Source organism: Stegostoma tigrinum, chromosome 13 (genome assembly GCF_030684315.1).
Source record: "Stegostoma tigrinum isolate sSteTig4 chromosome 13, sSteTig4.hap1, whole genome shotgun sequence".
Lineage (NCBI taxonomy): Eukaryota > Metazoa > Chordata > Chondrichthyes > Orectolobiformes > Stegostomatidae > Stegostoma > Stegostoma tigrinum.
The window spans coordinates 63,410,535-63,430,923 of record NC_081366.1 but is presented as its reverse complement, the minus strand read 5'-3'; the positions used below and the strand labels follow the sequence as shown (position 1 = coordinate 63,430,923).

Here is a 20,389-nt window from a genome sequence, read left to right as displayed (position 1 = left end):
CATCCCACCTCCTTGACCTGTCCATCTTCCCTGGACTGACCTATCCCCTTCCTACCTCCCCACCTATACTCTCCTCCCCACCTATCTTCTTTTCTCTCCATCTTCGGTCCGCCTCCCCCTCTCTCCCTATTTATTCCAGAACCCTCACCCCATCCCCGTCTCTGATGAAGGGTCTAGGCCCGAAACATCAGCTTTTGAGCTCCTGAGATGCTGCTGGGCCTGCTGTGTTATTCCAGCCTCGCACTTCCTGACACATGAGCCCCAGTTTTGTTAACTAGCCTTTGTTGTGAGCCAAACCATTTCTTAAAATCCCTTCATCAACCTTCTCTGTGACTTCATCAACACAATCTATCTTTTACAATCCATACTGTCACTTTATTGACCATTCCAAGTGCCTGATGTTGTGTATTCCTGATTATTATCTAGGAAAAATGTAACACCTTACTCTTTCCCCCACTGGTACTCAATGACTGTAATGCCTGTAATTACTGTGCATTTCCTTATCTCCTCTCTTGAACAATGGAGCCACATTTGTCACCCTCTAGTGCTTGGTTTGATCTAACAACCATCACAGTGATAGGATTGCAGTGTGACCCAGATTGGGAACTAAATATTCCAGGATGCTCAATCATTAATAAAGGCATGCAAAATTAAAAAGGAAGTGGTACAACCTAATGATAAAGGATGCACTTAAAACATAAGAAAGGAAGGATCTTAATTTGAAATATCCGGAAGACGGATTAACTTTGGTCAAGCTGAGAAACCTAAATGGAGAAACAACATTGGTACTTATTGTTTACAATCTACCAAGCAATATTTATTCAGGTGGATGGAGGATTCATCAAGAATTAGACTCAATAATAATTTCTGTAATCAAACTTTAATCTTCTTTTGGACTCAAAAACTACGTTTGCAGTAATTATACGGGATAATCTGGTATAAACCAGTTAAAGTCATTTTCTGCATCACCACATTGAGGAACCAGCCTAATGCTAGCAAGCGGGCTAATTTAGGTTTAGTCATTTTAGTGGTACAGAATCAATGTGCTGATAGACCTCTGTAACCCAATGTATTATTCGATGATTTTGTGAACCAGCTCAGAAACAGACAACTTTAGATGTAGCATTGTGTACGGAGTGAAGGTTTAAAAGGTCTCTACTATAGTATGATGGGATCTTATCTTGTACTTGAGAGTGATTTAGTTGTCTTAAACAATGAAAAACATTTAAAGGTATAAAGCACAATTTGTGATGAGAACATGGATTGAAAGATTACCAAGAAACACAAATGCAGATGGTAGAAGCTCCTAGGTGGCAGTTATAAGGGTTCGCCATCTCTGTTGGCTTCTCCAATATTAAACTGCTTATTTGACACTGAGCACTGGATGAGTCAAATTTACCTCAAATTAAATAATGGGCAAATTGAAGCCATTGTTTTCGCCCCTGTTCCAAATTTCATTCCCTAGATACTGAATCCATCCACGCCTTGGCAACAATCTGAAATTAAGCAGAGTCTGTTTGCATCCTTGGTGTCATGTTTCATCGCAAGCTGAACTTCTTAATCTCCTTTATACACCATAACCAAGACCAGCCATTTCCATCTCCAAAATATCTATCCACTTTACCCCTCATGCCTTCCTCTCTGCATGTTGCACAATATCAAAGCGCTCCAGGCTGGTCTCCCACATTTTACTCTCTGTAAATTTGACATAATAGCATGAGTGCTCATTGGTTAACACTGCTGCTCCACAGTGCCAGGAACCCGGGTTCAATTCTGGCTTGGGTGCCTATCCGTGTGGAATTTGCACATTTTCCCATTGTCTGCATTTCCCCCCTCGGCCCAAAAATGTGCAGGCTAAGTGGATTGGCCATCGTAAATGTGGGGATATGGGGATAGGGAGTGTGGCTGGGTTTGGGTGGAATGCTCAGTGGAGGGTTGGTGCAGACTCAATGTGCCAAATGGCCTCTTTCTGCACTGTATGGATTCTATTATATACCATCCAAAACTCTGTTGAAATAACTCACAGTAACTCCTTCTCACTTACCTGAGACCCAAGTTCTGTATATTCCATCCATAAACCTTTCCACCTGTCTACATCATTTAACTCATTTACGACACTCTTTGAAACCCATCTCTTTGACCAAGCTTATGGTTATGTAATCTAATATTGCAGTTATATTCGAGTACAGTAGGGAATGGCGAGAGACGTTAGGTTAATACTCGTATAGCTGTCCTCTATGAGGTGCAGACCGTAATGCCTGGTCGCGGAGCCAGAGGCTGCAGGTTCAAATCCCGCTCCAGGTGTTGACCGCTCCTAGGAAGGGGTGTTCATAACATGGACAAACAGGTTGCGTACCAACTAGGAAATCCTTCTAGTGGACACCAATGGCAGCTGGAAGAAATTCCTGATCAGTCTTGTGGCGGAAAGAAAAGTGGAGATTCCACCATTAGTATCCATGACTCCACGCTGCAATACGCATGTAACCACTGTTGGTGCCACGACCACAAGAAGGCTTCTTTAGGGAGGAGCTGTTCATTCTGCCGGGTGTGACTGAGATTGCTATCGGTGGCATGGGAGTGGAACAAGCTCAGAGACTGTGACTCAGATGAGGGAGAGATTGGAATGAAGCAGGGAAGAAAGATCCAACTTTAAAGTCCCACACCAAGTTCCTTATAACAGGATAACAAAGTGTGAAACTGGATAAACACAGCAGGCCAAGCAGCATCTCAGGAGCACAAAAGCTAACATTTTGGGCCTAGACCCTTCATCAGAGAGGGGGATGGGGAGAGGGTTCTGAAATAAATAGGGAGAGAGGGAGAGGCGGAGCAAAGATGGACAGAGGAGAAGATAGGTGGAGAGGAGAGTATAGGTGGGGAGAGGATAGGTCAGTCAGCGGAGGACGAACAGGTCAAGGAGGCAGGATGAGGTTGGTAGGTGGGAAATGGAGGTGAGGCTTGAGGTGGGAGTAGGGGATAGGTGAGAAGAGGAACGGGTTAGGGAGGCGGGGACGAGCTGGGTTGGTTTTGTGATGCAGTGGGGGGAGGGGACAAGCTGGGCTGGGTTTGGGATGCAGTGGGGGAAGGGGAGATTTTGAAGCTTGTGAAGTCATAGAGTCATAGATTACACAGCATGGAAACAGACCCTTCAGTCCACCACATTGATACCATTGGGATGCAGGGTTCCCAAGCAGAATATGAGTTGTTGTTCCTGCAACCTTCAGGTGGCATCCTTGTGGCACTGCAGGAGGCCCATGATGGACATGTCATCTAAGAAATGGGAGGGGATATTAAAATAGTTCGCGACTGGGAGGTGCAGTTGTTTATTGCGAACTGAGTGGAGGTATTCTGCAAAGCGGTCCCCAAGCATCCGCTTGGTTTCCCCAATGTAGAAGAAGCCACACAAGGTACAGTGGATACAGTATACTACATTGGCAGATGTGCAGGTGAGCATCTGCTTAATATGTAAAGTCATCTTGGGGCCTGGGATGGGGGTGAGGGAGGAGGTGTGGGGGCAAGTGTAGCACTTCCTGCGGTTACAGGGGAAGGTGCCGGGTGCAGTGGGGTTGGAGGGGAGTGTGGAATGGACAAGGGAGTTGCGGAGAGAGTGGTCTTTCCAGAAGGCAGACAAGGGTGGGGATGGAAAAATGTCTTTAGTGGTGGGGTCACATTGTAGATGGCAGAAGTGTCGGAGGATGATGCGTTGTATCCGGAGGTTGGTGGAGTGGTATGTGAGGACGAGGGGGTTCTCTTGGGGCGGTTGTGGCGGGGGCGGGGTGTGAAGGATGTGTTGCGGGAAATGCGGGAGACACGGTCAAGGGTGTTCTCGACCACTGTGGGGGGGAAGTTGCGGTACTTGAAGAACTTGGGCATCTGGGATGTGCGGGAATGGAATGCCTCATCCTGGGAGCAGATGCAGCGGAGGCAAAGGAATTGGGAATAGGGGATGGAATATTTGCAGGGGGGTAGGTGGGAGGAGGTGTGTTCTAGGTAGCTGTGGGAGTCTGCAGTGCCACAGTGATGCCACCCGAAGGCTGCAGGAACAGCAACTCATTCTGCTTGGGAACCCTGCAGCCCAATGGTGTCAATGTGGACTCACAAGTTTCAACATCTCCACCTCCCCCCCTGCATCCCAAAACCAGCCCAGCTCGTCCCCATCTCCCTAACCTGTTCCTCCTCTCACCTATGCCCTCCTCGCATCTCAAGCCGCACCTCCATTTCCCACCTACCAACCTCATCCCGCCTCCTTGACCTGTCCGTCCTCCCCTGACTGACCTATCCCCTGCCCATCTCCCCACCTAAACTCTCCTCTCCATCTATCCTCTCCTCTATCCATCTTCGGTCCGCCTCCCCCTCTCTCCCTATTTATTTCAGAACCCTCTCCCCATCCCCCTCTCTGATGAAGGGCCTAGGCCCAAAACGTTAGCTTTCATGCTCCTGAGATGCTGCTTGGCCTGCTGTGTTAATCCAGCTTCACACTTTGTTATCTTGGATTCTCCAGCATCTAGAGTTCACATTATCTCCTTATAACAGGAGGTTATGCTCAGAAACAGAGAGAAGAAAGAGAACAAATAAAGGGAGAGAGAGAGAGACTAAGTGGACGGGGTCGGTGTTGGGGGCAAATGAGGCAGAGAAACAGAAGAGTCATATATAGTCAAGTGTATGGAGGTTCTGCTGAGAGACATTCAGTACAGGCTACTGTGTACACAGGGCTGTGTGGCTGAATGCTTTGATGAAGTGTATGTGCTTGAGGAGACTTTCTCCAGTGTGTGGATTATGTGAAGGAGAAGGATAATGAGTACTAACACTTGATTTGGTTTTGTTTTAGTTACGCTAACGGTATCAGGAAGTACAGTTTCTACTCGTTAACTGGGAGACTTACAGACCTGGAGACAAATCAGAAATAGCCTTCAATGAGAGGGAGGCAGAAAACAAGATAAAGTGTGTGTGTGTGTGTGTGTGTGTGTGTGTGTGTGTGTGTGTGTGTGTGTGTGTGTGTGTGTGTGTGTGTGTGTGTGTGTGTGTGTGTGTGAGATACCATTAGGAAGCAAGTACAGAAAATGGGTGCAGTGCTGTCGAGTTTTACCATCCAAGTTAAGCAGCAAAGCCATCTGCACGGTAAGTGAATTTATGTAAACAGCACATAATCAGGTAAAGATAGTGAGAGAGATTCTGCAAGGCTATTGTTCTTACTACTACTACCACTTCGTGGTTTCTGAAAGTGATTCAGTGATTGGTACCACGTTTATATTACCAAAATATCTACTTCAGAAACACAGGTGAAGGTGGGAACAGCCTTGTGTCTAACAACCATGGTGGGACGTAAAGGAAAGAGTTTCTCCATTTTCCCATCAGATAATCTTGAAACATCAGGAGCAGCAAACTGTGAGGGAGACAATTCCTTCCTCTCAGTATAGCTCCATCCCGTTTGGTGACTGGGTGACAAAGAAATAAATGACAGAAATTCCTCCAAGTCAGCCCTTGCTGAATAGGGTATGAGTGTGATGCTTTGGGTCCTGAGTCAGGAGGTAACGCGGCAGTCCATTTAGGGTGATGCTCCACTGCTGTACTGTCAGAAATGCAGAAGGCTTGTTAAACTCAAGTTGAAGCTGCTCTCTCTGCTGGCTAAAAATCACATCATGGCATTTTGAAGAACGATTACAGGCCGCTGTTCCTCGGTGGTACAGAAATTAATGGAACAAATTCTGTGAGGTGATATAAATGGCCATTTAACAAGGGTAGGAATAGGGCCAGTCAAAGACAGAAGGGGGAAGTTGTGTGTGGACCGTGTGGAGATTGGAGAGGTGCTAAATGATTATTTCTCATCTATTTTCACTGAGGAACAGGAGAATATTGTAGAGGAGATGACTGAGTTACGGGCTACTAGAATTGAAAGGATTAAGGTTAGAAAGGAGGAATGTAGATAAATCCCCTGAGCCAAATGGGATTTTTCTGAGGATTGTATGGGAAGCTAGAGAGGAGGTGGTGCAGCCTTTGGCCTTGATCTTTGAGTCAGCATTGTCTACAGGTTTAGTACCAGAGGACAGAGCCCGTAATTAAGAAAGCGAATGCAATGTCGTCGTTTATCTCAAGAGGGTTGGAATATTAGAGCAGTGATGTGCTTCTGAGGCTTTATAAAGCTCTAGTTAGGCCCCATTTAGAATACTGTGTCCAATTTTGGGCCCCACACCTCAGGAAGGACATACTAGCCCTGGAATGTGTCCAGCGGAGATTCACAGGGATGATCCCTGGAATGGCAGGTTTAATGTATGATGAACGGCTAAGGATCCTGGGATTGTACTCATTAGAGCTTAGAAGGTTGAGGGGAGATCTAATAGAAACTTACAAGATAATGTATGGTTTAGAAGGGGTGGACGCTAGGAAGTTGTTTCCGTTAGGCGGGGAGACTAGGACCCATGGGCACAGCCTTAAAATTAGAGGGGGCAAATTTAAAACTGAAATGAGACAACATTTTTTCAGCCAGAGAGTGGTGGGCTTGTGGAATTCATTGCCACGGAGTGCAGTGGAGGCTGGGACGTTGGATGCCTTCAAGGCAGAGATCGACAAATTCTTGATCTCAGAAGGAATCAAGGGCTACAAGGAGAGTGCAGGGAAGTGGAGTTGAAATGCCCATCAGCCATGATTTAAATGGCAGAGTGGACTTGATGGGCCGAATGGCCTTACTTCCATTCCTATATCTTATGGTCTTATGGACTAGAGGATTGCAAATGTTGTGCCCTTGTTCAAGAAGGGCAGTGGGGATGACCCAGGCAATTGTAGGAAAAATTTTGGAAAGGATTATAAGAGATAGGATTTATAATCATCTCGCAAGCAACGGCTTGATTTGAGATAGCATGGATTCGTCAAGGGCAGGTAGTGTCTCACAAACCTCATTGAGTTTTTTTTAGAAGGTGACCAAGCATGTGGATGAGGGTAGGGCAGCCTGGAATCCAGTTACTAGTGGTGTGCCTCAAGGATCTGTTTTGGGACCACTGCTGTTTGTCATTTTAATACATAACTTGGATGTAGGCAGTGGTGGATGGGTTAGTAAGTTTGCAGATGACACTAAACAGAGATACGCACGAGAATTCCTAGAAGCATGGTATTCCAACCGGAACTCCATCAACAAACACATTGATTTGGAGCCAATCTACCATCCCCTGAGAAAAAGAACAGGAAATGACATCACCAACGCAGGAAATGACATCAACCCAAGGAAACCTAACCAGATAAATAGAAAGCGGGACATAACACCAGCGCTTCGTCGGAGGCTCACTGATGATGTTACTTAGGATGGTGACGAAACGTCTGAAAACTAACCTTCCAGCTCAGCGAGCAAACTCACATCCAGAACCTCAACCTGAGCTACAGACCTTCTCAAAACTCGATGACACTTAAGTCGGTGGAGTGGTAAACAGTGATGGAACAATGTTGCAGGTTGCAGGGAGACTTGGATAAACTGCAGAATTGGGCTGAAAGGTGGCAAATGGAGTTTAATGCGGATAAATGTGAGGTGATTCACTTTGGGAGGAATAATAGGAAGGCAGAATACCGGGTCAATGGAAAGACTCTTGGTAGTGTGGATGTGCAGAGAGATCTTGGTGTCTATGTACATCGATCCCTAAAAGCTGCCACCCAGGTTGAAAGTGCTGTTAAGAAGGCTTACTGTGCTTTAGATTTTATTGGTAGAGGGATTGAGTTCCGGAGCCGCGATGTCATGCTGCAACTGTACAAAACACTAGTGCGGCCTCATTTGGAATATTGCGTGCAGTTCTGGTCACCCCATTACAGGAATGATGTGGAAGCATTGGAAAAAGTGCAGAGGAGATTTACCAAGATGATGCCTGGTCTGGAGCGCAGGCCCCATGAAGAAAGGCTGAGGGATTTGGATCTGTCCTGATCGGAGAGAAGGAGGCTAGGAGGGGATTTAATAGAGACATACAAGATGATCAGAGGATTAGGTAGGGTGGACAGTGAGAGTCTTTTTCCGAGGATGATGACTTTAGCTTGTATAAGGTGGCATAGCTACAAGTTGAGGGGTGATAGATTTAAGACAGATGTCAGAGGCAAGTTCTTTACTCGGAGAGTGGTAAGGGCGTGGAATGCCCTGCTTGCCAATGTAGTTAACTCAGCCACATTAGGGGCATTTAAACAGTCTTTGGATAAGCATATGGATAATGATGGGATAGTGTAGGGGGAGAGGCTTAGTTTAGTTCACAGGTCGGCGCAACATCAAGGGTCGAAGGGCCTGTTCTGCACTGTATTGTTCTATGTTCTATGTTCTAAGGCATGGAATATTCAAAGACAGACAGTGTGGGACTTTTAAGGAAATGTTGTGGATTAAAAACTTGACATATTGAATTATTTTGGTGCAACAAGAAGTGTCGATGAGGGAAGCATGTTTGATGTAATCTAAATGGATTTAACAAAGCTTTTGACATGGCTCCACATTGTTAACTGGTCAGAAAATTAAAGACCCTTTATGATCCAGTGTAGAGAATAAGCGTGAGCTAAAATCAGCTCATAGGCAGGAAGCAAATGACCCTAGTAGGATATAGAACTGGATCCCTCGCTATTTGTGATAAAAATTAGTGACTTTAACTCAGAGCTAGGGACATGACTAAGAAAACTGATGATGATATAACAATTGGCTGTGATGTTATTTGTGAGGACAAAACCTGTTGACCAGAGGATGATATAATTAGATGTGTGAGATGAGCAGAAGAATGGGAAATGAAATTCAGTCAGAGGAAACGTGGAGTAATGCATTTGGAGAGGACAAACAAAGCAAAGGAATACACAGTAGGTGGCAGGATACTGATAAGTGGCACAGATAAAAAGTCATTAGAGTACATTTTCACTGATGTCTAAAAGTGGATTGATGGGTAGTTAAGATGGTGAAGAAGACAAACTGTAGACTTCTCTTTATTGCCTGAAATCAAAAGCATAAGGACAGAGAGGCTATATAGAGCAGTAAGATTAGCTAAAATGATCACAGCCACAGTCATGTTTGCAGTTCTATCCTCCAAACTGGAGTAGGAAGAGGCCATCAACCCTTCGAGCCATTCAACAAGATTAGATTTTGACCTCCATTCCATTTTGATCTTTGTCCTCCATAAGCCCAAACTCTTCCAGTTTTATCAATGTTGCAGCTTCCACTGGGCTCTGGGAAAGACAATTCCAAATGCTTCTAAGAGAAGAAGTTACTCTCATCTCTGACCTAAATATAAGATCCTACATTTTGAAACTGTGCCTCCTAGTTCAAGACTCCCCAGCAGGAGAAACATCCTCTCAGCAATTACCCATTCAAATCCCCTCAGGATCTCATATGTTTCCGTAATATCACCTCTCGTTCTTCTAATCTGCAATGAGCATCAACCCAACCTGCTCAATCTTTCCTGAGACAACTTGCCTCATCCCAAAAATGAACCAAGTGAACCTTGTCAGAACTACATTCAGTCCAAGGACAGCAATATTTGCTTTAGTCAGCTGCACTGTGATCAGGCATTATCTGTCACATCTGTCAGTTAGCCTGTTGGTAAAATTTGAACTATTTGGGGGAATGATTCTGACCAATTCCTTTACTCTCATCACAGGCTGACAATGTCACTATTCAATATGGTAACCTTGATGCTTACGTTTGTGAAAAAACTACCAACACTTGAAACACATTTGTGGTCTCATGGCAATAAGCATTCACTTTGATACAGTCTGTTTGTTTTAATGATGATGAGAGCTCCAAAAAAGACTGCATTGCCATTGTTAAAGTAAAGTGACAGCTAAAGTTGCAAGTACTGCCTGTGCTGTATTAATGTTTACATGGATGTGGGTACAAGTGGCTGTGCGTGTTTCAAATTAATAATATTTTGTATCGATTTTGTAACCTAGCAGTTTTTTACTATGTGGTTTGATCATTTGCTTCCTGCCTATGAGCTGATTTTAGCTAACGCTTATTCTCTACACTGGATCATAAAGGGTCTTTGAATGCGCACTGAGTTTAGATTTGAGTCTGTCTGGTCAAGGCAAACGTAAGGTCATGAACAGTCTTCTGGCTTAGAAATCAAGGTGACACCCTTAATTATTAAATTAACACCAAATACATGGATACACTGGGCTCTGATCTCAGAGTTATATGAGGTTACGACTAATAGAGTTGTAGAGTCACAGAGTCATACATTATAGAAACAGATCCTTTGGTCCAACCTGTTCATTCTAACCAGATATCCTAAACTGAACTTGTCCCGTTTGCCTCCATTTGGCCTATATCTGTCTAAACTTCAACTAGACTTCAACTTCCCTGATATCGACTGGAACCTCCTAAGTGCAAATAGTTTGGATGGAACAGCTCTGGTCAGATGTTTCCAGGAAGGATTTCTGATTCAATATGTAGACAGGCTGACTAAAAGGGATGCCATATTGGATTTGGTGCTTGCCAACGATCCAGGCCAGGTGTCAGATCTCTCAGTTGGAGAGCATTTTGGTGAGAGTGATCACAACTCCCTGACCCTTACTATAGTTCTGGAGAGGAACGGGAGCGGACGGTATGGGGAAGTATCTAACTGGGGGAGGGGGAATTACAATGCTATAAGGCAAGAACTGTGGACCATAAATTGGGAATAGATGTTCACAAGGAAATGCACAACAGAAAGTGGAAATTGTTTAGGGAGCAGTAGCTACGAGTCCTGGATAGGTTTGTCACACTGAGGCAAGGAAGTGATGGTAAGGTGAAGAAAATTTGGATGACAAGATATGTGGAACATCTGGTTAAGAGGAAGAAGGAAGCTTACTTAAGGTTGAGAAAGCAAGGATCAGACAGGGCTCTGGAGGGTTACAAGATAGCCAGGAAGGCACTGAAGAATGGACTTAGAAGAGCTAGAATTGAGTATGAAAAAAGCCTTGGCGGGTAGGATTAAGGAAAACCCCATGGTGTTCTATACTTATGTGAGGAACAAGAGGACAGCCAAAGTGAAGGTAGGGCCGATCAGGGATAGTGGAGGGAACTTGTGCACAGAGCTGAAGGAGGTAGGGGATGTCCTTAATGAATACATTGCTTCAGTTTTCACCAAAGGGATCTTGACGTTTGTGAGAACAGCGTGAAACAGGCTGATATGTTTGAACAGATTGATGTTAGGAAGGAGGATGTGATGGAAATTTTGAAAAACATGAGGATTGATAAGTCCCCTGGACCAGATGACATATACCCAAGATTTACACGGGAAGCAAGAGAATACATTGCTACACCTTTTGCAGTGATCTTTGCATCCTCACTGTGCACTGGAGTAGTATCAGATGATTGGAGGGTAGCAAATGTTATTCCCTTCATCAAGAAAGGGAATAAGGATAATCCTGGGAATTACAAATCAATCAGTCTCACTTTTGTGGTGGGCAAATTATTGGAGCGGATTCTGAGAGATAGTATTTATGATTATTTGGAAAAGCACAGTTTGATTAGAAATAATAAGCATGGTTTTGAGAGGGGCAGATCATTCCTCATGAGCCTTACCGAATTATTTGAGGATGTGACAAAATACATTGAAGGTAGAGTAGTGAATGTGGTATACATGGATTTTAGCAAGGTATCTGATAAGGTTCTCCATGTAAGATCATTCAGAAAGTAAGGAGACATGTGATTCAGGGAAATTTGGCAGTCTGGATACAGAGGGCCGTAGTAGGTGGAAAGTATTCAGGCTGGAGCTCAGTGACCAGTGCTGTTTCATGGGGATCTGTTCTGGGACCTCTGCTCTTTATGATCTTTATAAGTGACTTGGGTGAGGAAGTGGAAGGGTGGGTTAGGAAGTTTGCTGATGACACGAAGGTTGGTGCAGTTGTGAACAGCGTGAAGGGCTGCTATAAGTTGCAACGGGACATTGACAGGATGCAGAGCTGGGCAAAGGAGTGGCAGATGGAATTCAACCTGGAAAAGTGTGAAGTGATTAATTTTGAAAGGTCAAATTTGAATGCAGAATACAGGGTTAATGGCAGGATTCTTGTCAGTGTGGAGGAACAGAGGGATCTTGGGGTCCACGTCCATAGATCCCTCAAAATTGCTACCCAAGTTGAAAGGGTTGTTAAGAAGGCGTATGGTGTGTTGGCTTTCATTGGCAGGGGAATTGAGTTTAAGAGCCACGAGGTTATGTTGCAGCTCTATGAATCACTGGTTAGACCACACTTGGAATATCATGTTCAGTTCTGGTTGCCTCATCATAGGAAGAATGTGGAAGCTTTAGACAAGGTGCAGAGGAGATTTACCGGGAATTCTGCCTGGATTGGAGGGCAGGTCTTATGAGGATAGTTGGAGGGAGCTGAGGTTTTTCTCATTGGAATGAAGAAGGATGAGAAGTGATTTGGTGGAGGTGTACAAGATGATGCGAGGCATTGATAGAGTGGATAACCAGAGACTTTTCCCAGGGAGAAAATTACTATTACGAGGGAGCGTAATTTTGTGGTAATTGGAGGAAGGTACAGGGGAGATGTGGGTTATTTATACAGAGAGTGGTGGGCGTGTGGAATGCGCTGCCGGCAGTGGTGGTGCAGTCAGATACACTAGGGACATTTAAGCGACTTTTAGATAGGCACATGGAAGATAGTAAAACGTAGGGACTGCAGGGTAGTTTGATCTCAGAGTAGGATAATAGGTTGGCCCACCATCGTAGGCTGAACAGCCTGTACTGTGCTGTATTTTTCTATGTTCTGTGCTCTAAACCTTTCAAAGTACAAAGAACAAGAACAAAAAAAATAACGTCACAGGAACAGGCCTTTCAGCCCTCCAAGCCTGCACCGACATGTTGCACATCGCAACTAAAATTCCTACCGTTCTGGGAATCGTTTCCCTCTATCCCCATCCTGTTCATGTATTTGACAAGAGGCTCTTTAAAAATCACTATCACAATCACAAAAACAAACAACAGAGAAATTACGTGCCAAATAACTAAGGTTCTATAAAGCTGCAATACTACCTGCCAATTTTTAAACTCAGTGCCCCAACCGATGAAGGGTAAGCATGCCACATGCCTTGTTGATGACCTTTTCCACCTGCGTTGCCACTTTCAGTGACCTGTGTACCTGTACACCCAGATTCCTATGCTTATCAGTACTCTTAAGGGTTCTGCCATTTACTGTATATTTTCCATCTGGATTAGACCTTCCAAAATGCATTACCTCACATTTTTTCCGGATTATACTCCATCTGCCATCTCACTGCCCAAGTCACCAACCGATCTATATCCAGCTGTATCCTTTGACAGACCTCATCACTATCCACAATTCTACCAACCTTTGTATCGTCGGCAAACTTACTAATCAGGTCAATTACATTTTTGTCCAAATTTATTTATATATACATATATATATATATATATATATATTACAAACAGCAAAGGTCCCAACACTAATCTCTGAAGAACACCACTAGTCACAGCCCTCCATTCAGAAACGCCCCCTTCCACTGTTACCTTCTGTCTTTGACCTTGCCAGTTTTTCATCCATCTTGCAAGATCACCTCTGACCCTGTGTGACTCTACCTTCTGTGCCAATCTGCCATGAGGGACTTTGTCAAAGACCTTACTGAAGCCCATGTAGACAACGTCCACTGCCCTAGCCTCATCTATCATCTTTATCACTTGCTCAAAACGCTCAACCAAGTTAGTGAGACATGACCTCCCCTTCACAAAACCATGTTGCTTCTCACTAATACGTCCACTTATTTCCAAGTGGGAGTAAATGCTGTCTTAAAGAATCCTCTCCAATAATTTCCTTGCCATTGGCGTAAGGCTCACCAGCCTGTAATGAGCTGGATTATCCTTGCCATCCTTCTTAAACAAAGGAACAACATTGGTTATTCTCCAATCCCTGTATCCAGTGAGGAAACAAAGGTATCTGTCAAAGCACCAGCAATTTCCTTCCCTGCCTGTCTTAGTATTCCGGTTTATAGACCATCAGGCCCCAGGGATTTGTCTACCTTAATGTTTTTCAAGATCCCCAGTACATCCTCCCTTTTTATCTCAACATGACCCACACTATCTACACACCCTTTCCCAGACACATCATCCAACAAGTCCTTCTCTATGTTGAATGCTGAACGAAGTACTCATTTAATACCTCACCCATTTCCACTGGCTCCATACTCAAACTCCCTTCCCTATACTTGAGTGGATCAACCCTCTGCTTGGCCACCCTCTTGCTGTTTTTATATATGTATAGAAAGCCTCTGAATTTTCCTTAATCTTGTGTCAGTGACTTTGCATGACCCCTTTTTAGCCCTCCTGACTCCATGCTTAAGTTTCTTTCGACTTGCCTTGTATTCCACCCTTGCTTCTTGTGTTCCCAGCCTCCTAGCCTTGATAAATGCTTCCTTTTCCCTTTTGATTAGGCTCACAATACCGCTCATCATCCAAGTTTCCCTAAACTTACCATTCTTATGCTTCATCATTACAGGAACATTCCCTCCTGAGTTACCAGCAACTTACACTTGAAAGTCTCCCACATACCATATGTTGATTTACCCTCAAACATCAGCCTCCAATCTACATTCTTCAGTTCCTGCCTAATATTGTTGTAATTAGCTTTCCCCCAATTTAGCACCTTCACTTGACAACTACACTTATCTTTATCCATCAGTACCTTAAAGCTTATTGAATTGTGACCATAGTACCCGAGCTGCTCCTCTACTGAGACCTGGCCAGGCTCATTCATCAACACCAGGTCCAGTACGGCCCCTTTTCTAATTGGACTATCTACATACTGTTTCAAGAAGCCCTCCTGGATGTTCCTTACAAATTTCATGGACTTCATAGAATCCATCATGTCAAAACAGGCCCTTTGGCCCAACAAGTCCACACCAGACCTCAGGCATCCCACCCAGACCCATCCCTATAACCCACCTAATGTACACATCCCTGGACACTATGGGCAATTTAGTATGGCCAATCCACCTAGCCTGCACATCTTTGGACAGTGGGAGGAAAACAGAGCACCCCTTATCTACTTTAAAGTATTCCAAATCATGAGAGACTATAGATAAGGTAGATTGTGAGAAACTCTTCCCTATGACAGACTTGGCTAAGACCAGAGCGCACAAGTTTAAGGTGAGGAGCAAGAGGTTTAGAAGAAATTGGAGAATTTTTTTTTCACTCAGTTTGGTAGAAATATGGTACGCAATTCCTGAGAGAGTGGTGGAGGCAGGGACTCTCACAACATCTAAGAAACATCTGGATGAGTACTTAAAATGCAGTGGCATTGTAGGTTATGCATCAAGTGCAAGTAAATGGGATTAGTATTGTTTAGTGTTTGTTGGTCAGCATATACATGGTGCACTGAAGAGCCTGTTTCTATGCTATGTGACTGTGACTATGATTCTATCACTTTCAGCAAGCAAATACCATGAATGCTAAGGAAAGTTAGTAGATTTGACAGCATCTCTGGAAAGAGAAACAGAGTTAACATTTTGAATCCAATATGGCTCAACTTTGTGATTTCATATCAATGTACTCTCTGTGTTTCTTTCAGAGAATCTCACTTCAGTGTGATCTGTCTAGTCTGTTCTAATTCGCTCACACTATGCTAGTTATACTCAGTGATGTACGACTCCTTGACATCAATACAAGGTGCTAATCTCCTTAAACACTTCACACTCATCCCTGTCAAAAACTCTGACTGACTTTAGAGACATTCCTGAACGAGATATTTAGATTACTTCTTTCCACAACAATCACTGCATATGTTTCTCCTATACTTACCCTCCCCTTCCCCCAGAGTTGAACTTGATTTCTCTGTGTCAGTGGATAGATCAGGAAAGTCTGTGTATAGGATTAGGTACTCGAGAAGCAATGTTGATGATCTTGGTTGTTCTCTGTTGTTTCTTTTTAATCAGAGATTCATTTGATCTGGCTGAAGGAATGCATGGCGATGCCTGTGACGGATGAATGATTGAGAATTATGAGGTGGATACACATCCCCTGCTCCATTATTAACAACAGATACCCGTGTTTAGTTCCCTGAGGAAGAAATGAAGTAGTCTGTCCAAGCTGTTGGATTTGCAGCCATCAACTTGTCATTTAATGCCCAATTCCTATAAGTGAGTTTTTGCTTTCTAGAGATCCTAACTGAGAGATTTTTCTTATGCAGTTAAAGTTTTCTTTACACAGAGCGTTGTAGGTTCCTGGAATGCGCTCCCAGGGGAGGTGGTAGAAGCAGATACAATAGCAACATTTAAAAGGCACTTAAACAGACACATGAACAGGCAGGAAGTAGAGTTGTACAGACTATGTGCAGGCAGATGGGATTACTTTGGAATGGTATCATGGTCGGCATGGACAGATTGGGCCAAAGGGCCTGTAGTGGTGCAGTACTGTTCTACATTCTATGGAATTACAGAGAGTGTAACTGAGAGATAATAATTACAGAGGCTATAACTGAGGGATAATTACAGACGGGTGTAATTGACAGATAATTACAGAGGGATGTGACTGAATGATAATTGCAGAGACTGTAACTGAGGGATAAATACAGAGAGATATGCCTGAGGGATAACTACAAAGGCTATAACTGAGGGATATTTAGAAACATGGTGGGGTTTGGGATGAGGGTTCTGAGTTCTGACTAATGTTTGGTGCAAGGGTGGGTTCTCTATGGGGTTTGAGGTGAGGGCTGGTGTTCTGTGGGGGCTGGGATGAGACATGATGGCCTGGGTGAGAGTTACGATGAGGATTAGCTGTGGGTGGAGTAGGGCTTGTGCTTGGGAGTAGTGCTTGCATTCAAGGTAAGTATGGTGTGTAACTGTGTAGACTGATGGGGGCTTTCAGTGGGCATGGGCATGAGGAAGCAGTTTGGTACTGGTGTGGGAGTCAGGATGAGGATTGATGTTGGGCTGAAGATAAGGGTGTGGGGAGAGTGTGAGTGAAGAAGAAGGCAAGGGTTTGGGCGGGGTGTGCAGGGGTAGGGATGAAGAAATTGTGAAAGTGAGGGTGTGGTGTGAAGGTGAGGCGGTGTAAGTGTAGATAGGGTTGGAATAAGGCTGGTGGTTGCAGAGAGATGAAGGTGGGTGTGAGGGCAACTGTGAGGTTGAGTGTAAGGATGATGGTGAAGGTAAAGATGAGGGTAGGTTGGGGTGGGATTGAGAGCGAGCGTAAGTTGGGTGTGGAGTTGAAGGTGAGCATGAGTTGGAGGTGGTTTTGTGTGAGGGTGGTTTGGGTAAGAATGAGAGTAGGTTGGGGTGGTGTTGAGGGTGGGTTATATGGAATGAATGTGGCTCTCTCTCTCTGTCTCTGTCTCTGTCTCTCCCTCTCTCTCTCTCCCTCTCTCTCTCTGGAAAGGATTTGTGAGATTTTTTATTTCCTCCAAAAGTTTTTTTTAATCCATAATCAAATAGTGGCTCCCACTAAAACTCTGAAAGCTGGTTCCATTGTAGAACTTCCATTTAGATGGACTAGGCCAACTTACCAAGCATTCTGATTTCTGACAGATCTGCTGCTGTTCCTGAAATAATGATTGCTACAACAAGAATGAATTATTTTCCTCAGTGACAAATTCAAGGTTCAACTAAAAAAGCTCTCAATAAACCACTTTTGGTTGTTAAGGCAACTTCTGCATGAAAGGAAGGACACATTGTGAACAATGGGCTTTGAACAATTTGTTGTGTCTATTTAGGGATTTTGCGGAAATGTATGTTTTAAGTGATTGCATAAAGAATTAGTCATGGCCATTACTGTGCACAAGTAGACCATCAACAGCTTTAGCAGGCTGTAAGGATACTGAATATATTTCGATATCCACTACCAAGTGTGGCTCAGCAGCAACACTACTGATTGAGCTGGTGAGGTCCTAAAGGACATAACTGCTAGATTGGGTCTGTGGGAGGTGGTAAAGGAACCAACAAGAGGCAAGAACATACTTGACCTCATTCTTAAAAATTCGCTGCAGATGCTTCTATTTATGACTGTATCAAAGGAGCAAACAGTCTGTGTAGACACAAAGCATCATCTTCATGTTGATAACACCTTGCATTATGTTGTGTCCAGTGGACAACTAAACAACTCACTGGAGGAGATCAATGCAAAGTCAAGGCTGAAATATTTGTGATCATCTTTATTCGGGAGTGCCATATGTATGATACAGCTCCTTCTGATGTCCTCAGTATCACAGGTGCCAATCTTCAAACAATCAGTTCACTCCAGGCAATATTTGGAAAGGGCTGATGACTTTTACAGCAATCTAATAATTTCACGATCACCCTGACTGACAATAGTTTCAAATCTAGAATTATTTAATTAATTGAATTTTAATTCCCCTACTGGAAGATTTGAACTCTGTCAGTTCATGGTACTGGCCAGACTCTCCAGTCTCATGACAGGAAGTTTGTCAAGGGACACAGCAGATTATAGGCCAGTTGGAAAGTTGGGCAGAGAAAAGTGATTGATTCCTCTCTAGCAAGAGGAGAGGTGCTGAAGGACAACTCTGATGACAGGCAGCCATATGGTCTGGGAAGCCAGGAGTTGAGTTACACTCTGCACGGTTCTTAGCAAGGAAAGTAATAGCAGGTACACTTGGAAAAATGTTCGATTCCTCTGTAGCAAGAGGAGAGGTGCTGGAGGACATCTAATGTGACATCATTGTTGAAGAAGCAAGCAAGGGATAAATTATGAATCTAAAAGCCAGTTAGTCTAACATTGGTGGTGGAGAAACTATTGGAAACAATTCTGAGGAACAGAATTAATTTGCATTTAGGGAATCATGGATTATGCAATACAAGTCAACATGGTTTTGTTCAAGGGAGGTCAAGTCTGTTCAATTTGAAAGAATTCTTCAAATAGGTGACCAGATGTGTAGATGAGGGCAATGCTTTTGATATAGTCTAATTGGATTTCAGCAAGGCTTTTGATAAGATTGTGCAATAGCAAAGATAAGAGCCCTTGTGATCCAAGGAAATTGGCAAATTGGATCTGCAGTTGGCTGAATGACCGGAAGCAGAAGGTGATGAGTGCTTTTCTGACTGGACGCCTATGTCCATTGGGGATCCATTAGGGTTAGTGTTGGGGGCCTTGCTGTTTGTGGTTTTTCAAAAATAATTTAGGCTTGAATGTAGGACAGTTGATCACAGACAATACAAAAATTGGTGGTATGCAGTGAGGAAAATAGCCTTAGATTACAAGAGGATATGGGACTGGTCAAATGGGCTGATAGTGACGAATGGAAGTCAATCTGGATAAATATGAGGTAATGCATTTGGATAATGCAGGATAAACAAGGCAAGGGAATCCATGATGCATAATGCGGCCCTGGGAAGCACCAGGGATTGGAGGGACATTGATGTACATGTACACCAGTCCCTTAACCTTATCAGGACAGTTGGATAAAGTGGTTAAAAAGGCATATGGGTTACTTGTCTTTATTAGTTGAGGCATAGAATTTAACAGCAGGAAGGTTATGCTGAAACTATGTAAAATATTGGTTAGGTCACAGCTAGAGTATTATGTGGAGTTCTGGAATCCAAATGATGAGGGATGTGCTATCACTGGAGAGATTGCAGGGGAGATTTCCAGGATGTTGCCTAGGATAGAGAGTTTCAGTTATGAAGAGAGACTGGACAGTCCGGGGTTGCTTCCATCAGAGCCAAGGAGATTGAGGGGGGACATGATTGATTATGCATACAATTATGAGTGGTATATATGGGGTAGACAAGAAGAAATGTTTCCCCTGGATGGAGGGATCAGTGACCATGGGTCATTGTTTTAAAGTAAGTGGCAGAAAGTTTAGAAGAGGTATAACAAAAAATGCTTTCATCTAGAGACAGGTGGGAACCTGGAACTCAATATCTGTAAGGGTGGTACAGGCAGAAACCTCATAATGTTTAAGAAGTTAGATGTTCACTTTCAATGCCAAGGAATAAAAGCTGTGGGCAAAATGCTGGAAAATGGGATTAGAATAATTAGGGTGAAGCTGAATGAACACAGCAGGCCAAGCAGCATCTCAGGAACACAAGCTGCTTGGCCTGCTGTGTTCATCCAGCTTCACACTTTGTTATCTTGGATCCTCCAGCATCTGCAGTTCCCATTATCTCTGATTAGAATAATTAGGTATTTGTTTTGGACTGGAGTGAACATGATGAATTGAAAGACTTTTATCTTGTGCACTACATCACTATGACTCTAGGACATGCTTTTGTAGCCACTGTTTTTATATGGCTTGTCCACTTAAGTTTCTGGTAAATTTTGATTGTGGGATAATATCTTTGATTGTCAAGTAGAAATGATTAGATTGTCTCTTATTTGTGATAATCATTTCCTGATATTTGTACGGCACAAATTTCACTTGTCCAACGTTAAGCCAACCCTGGCTATTATCCAGGTTATGATAATACTTATTTATGGCAGAGTAATAGGGTTAATATTTTTGGTGT

At 43.7% G+C, this 20,389-nt stretch overlaps 1 protein-coding gene across 2 annotated transcripts in view; it reads left to right on the top strand.

The window, feature by feature from the left end:
* LOC125458529 (Kv channel-interacting protein 1) overlaps nucleotides 1–20,389 on the top strand; it is a 495,719-nt gene that overhangs the window by 173,935 nt on the left and 301,395 nt on the right. Inside the window, exon 1 of one of the 2 annotated variants that reach the window (XM_059650765.1) lies at nucleotides 5,035–5,115. The exons of the other annotated variant lie outside the window; for it this stretch is intronic. Within the exon in view, the coding sequence (XP_059506748.1) occupies nucleotides 5,058–5,115 (58 nt within the window). The 5' untranslated portion in view covers nucleotides 5,035–5,057. Of the gene's footprint in view, nucleotides 1–5,034; nucleotides 5,116–20,389 lie in introns of those variants that run through there. 2 annotated transcript variants of the gene reach the window in all.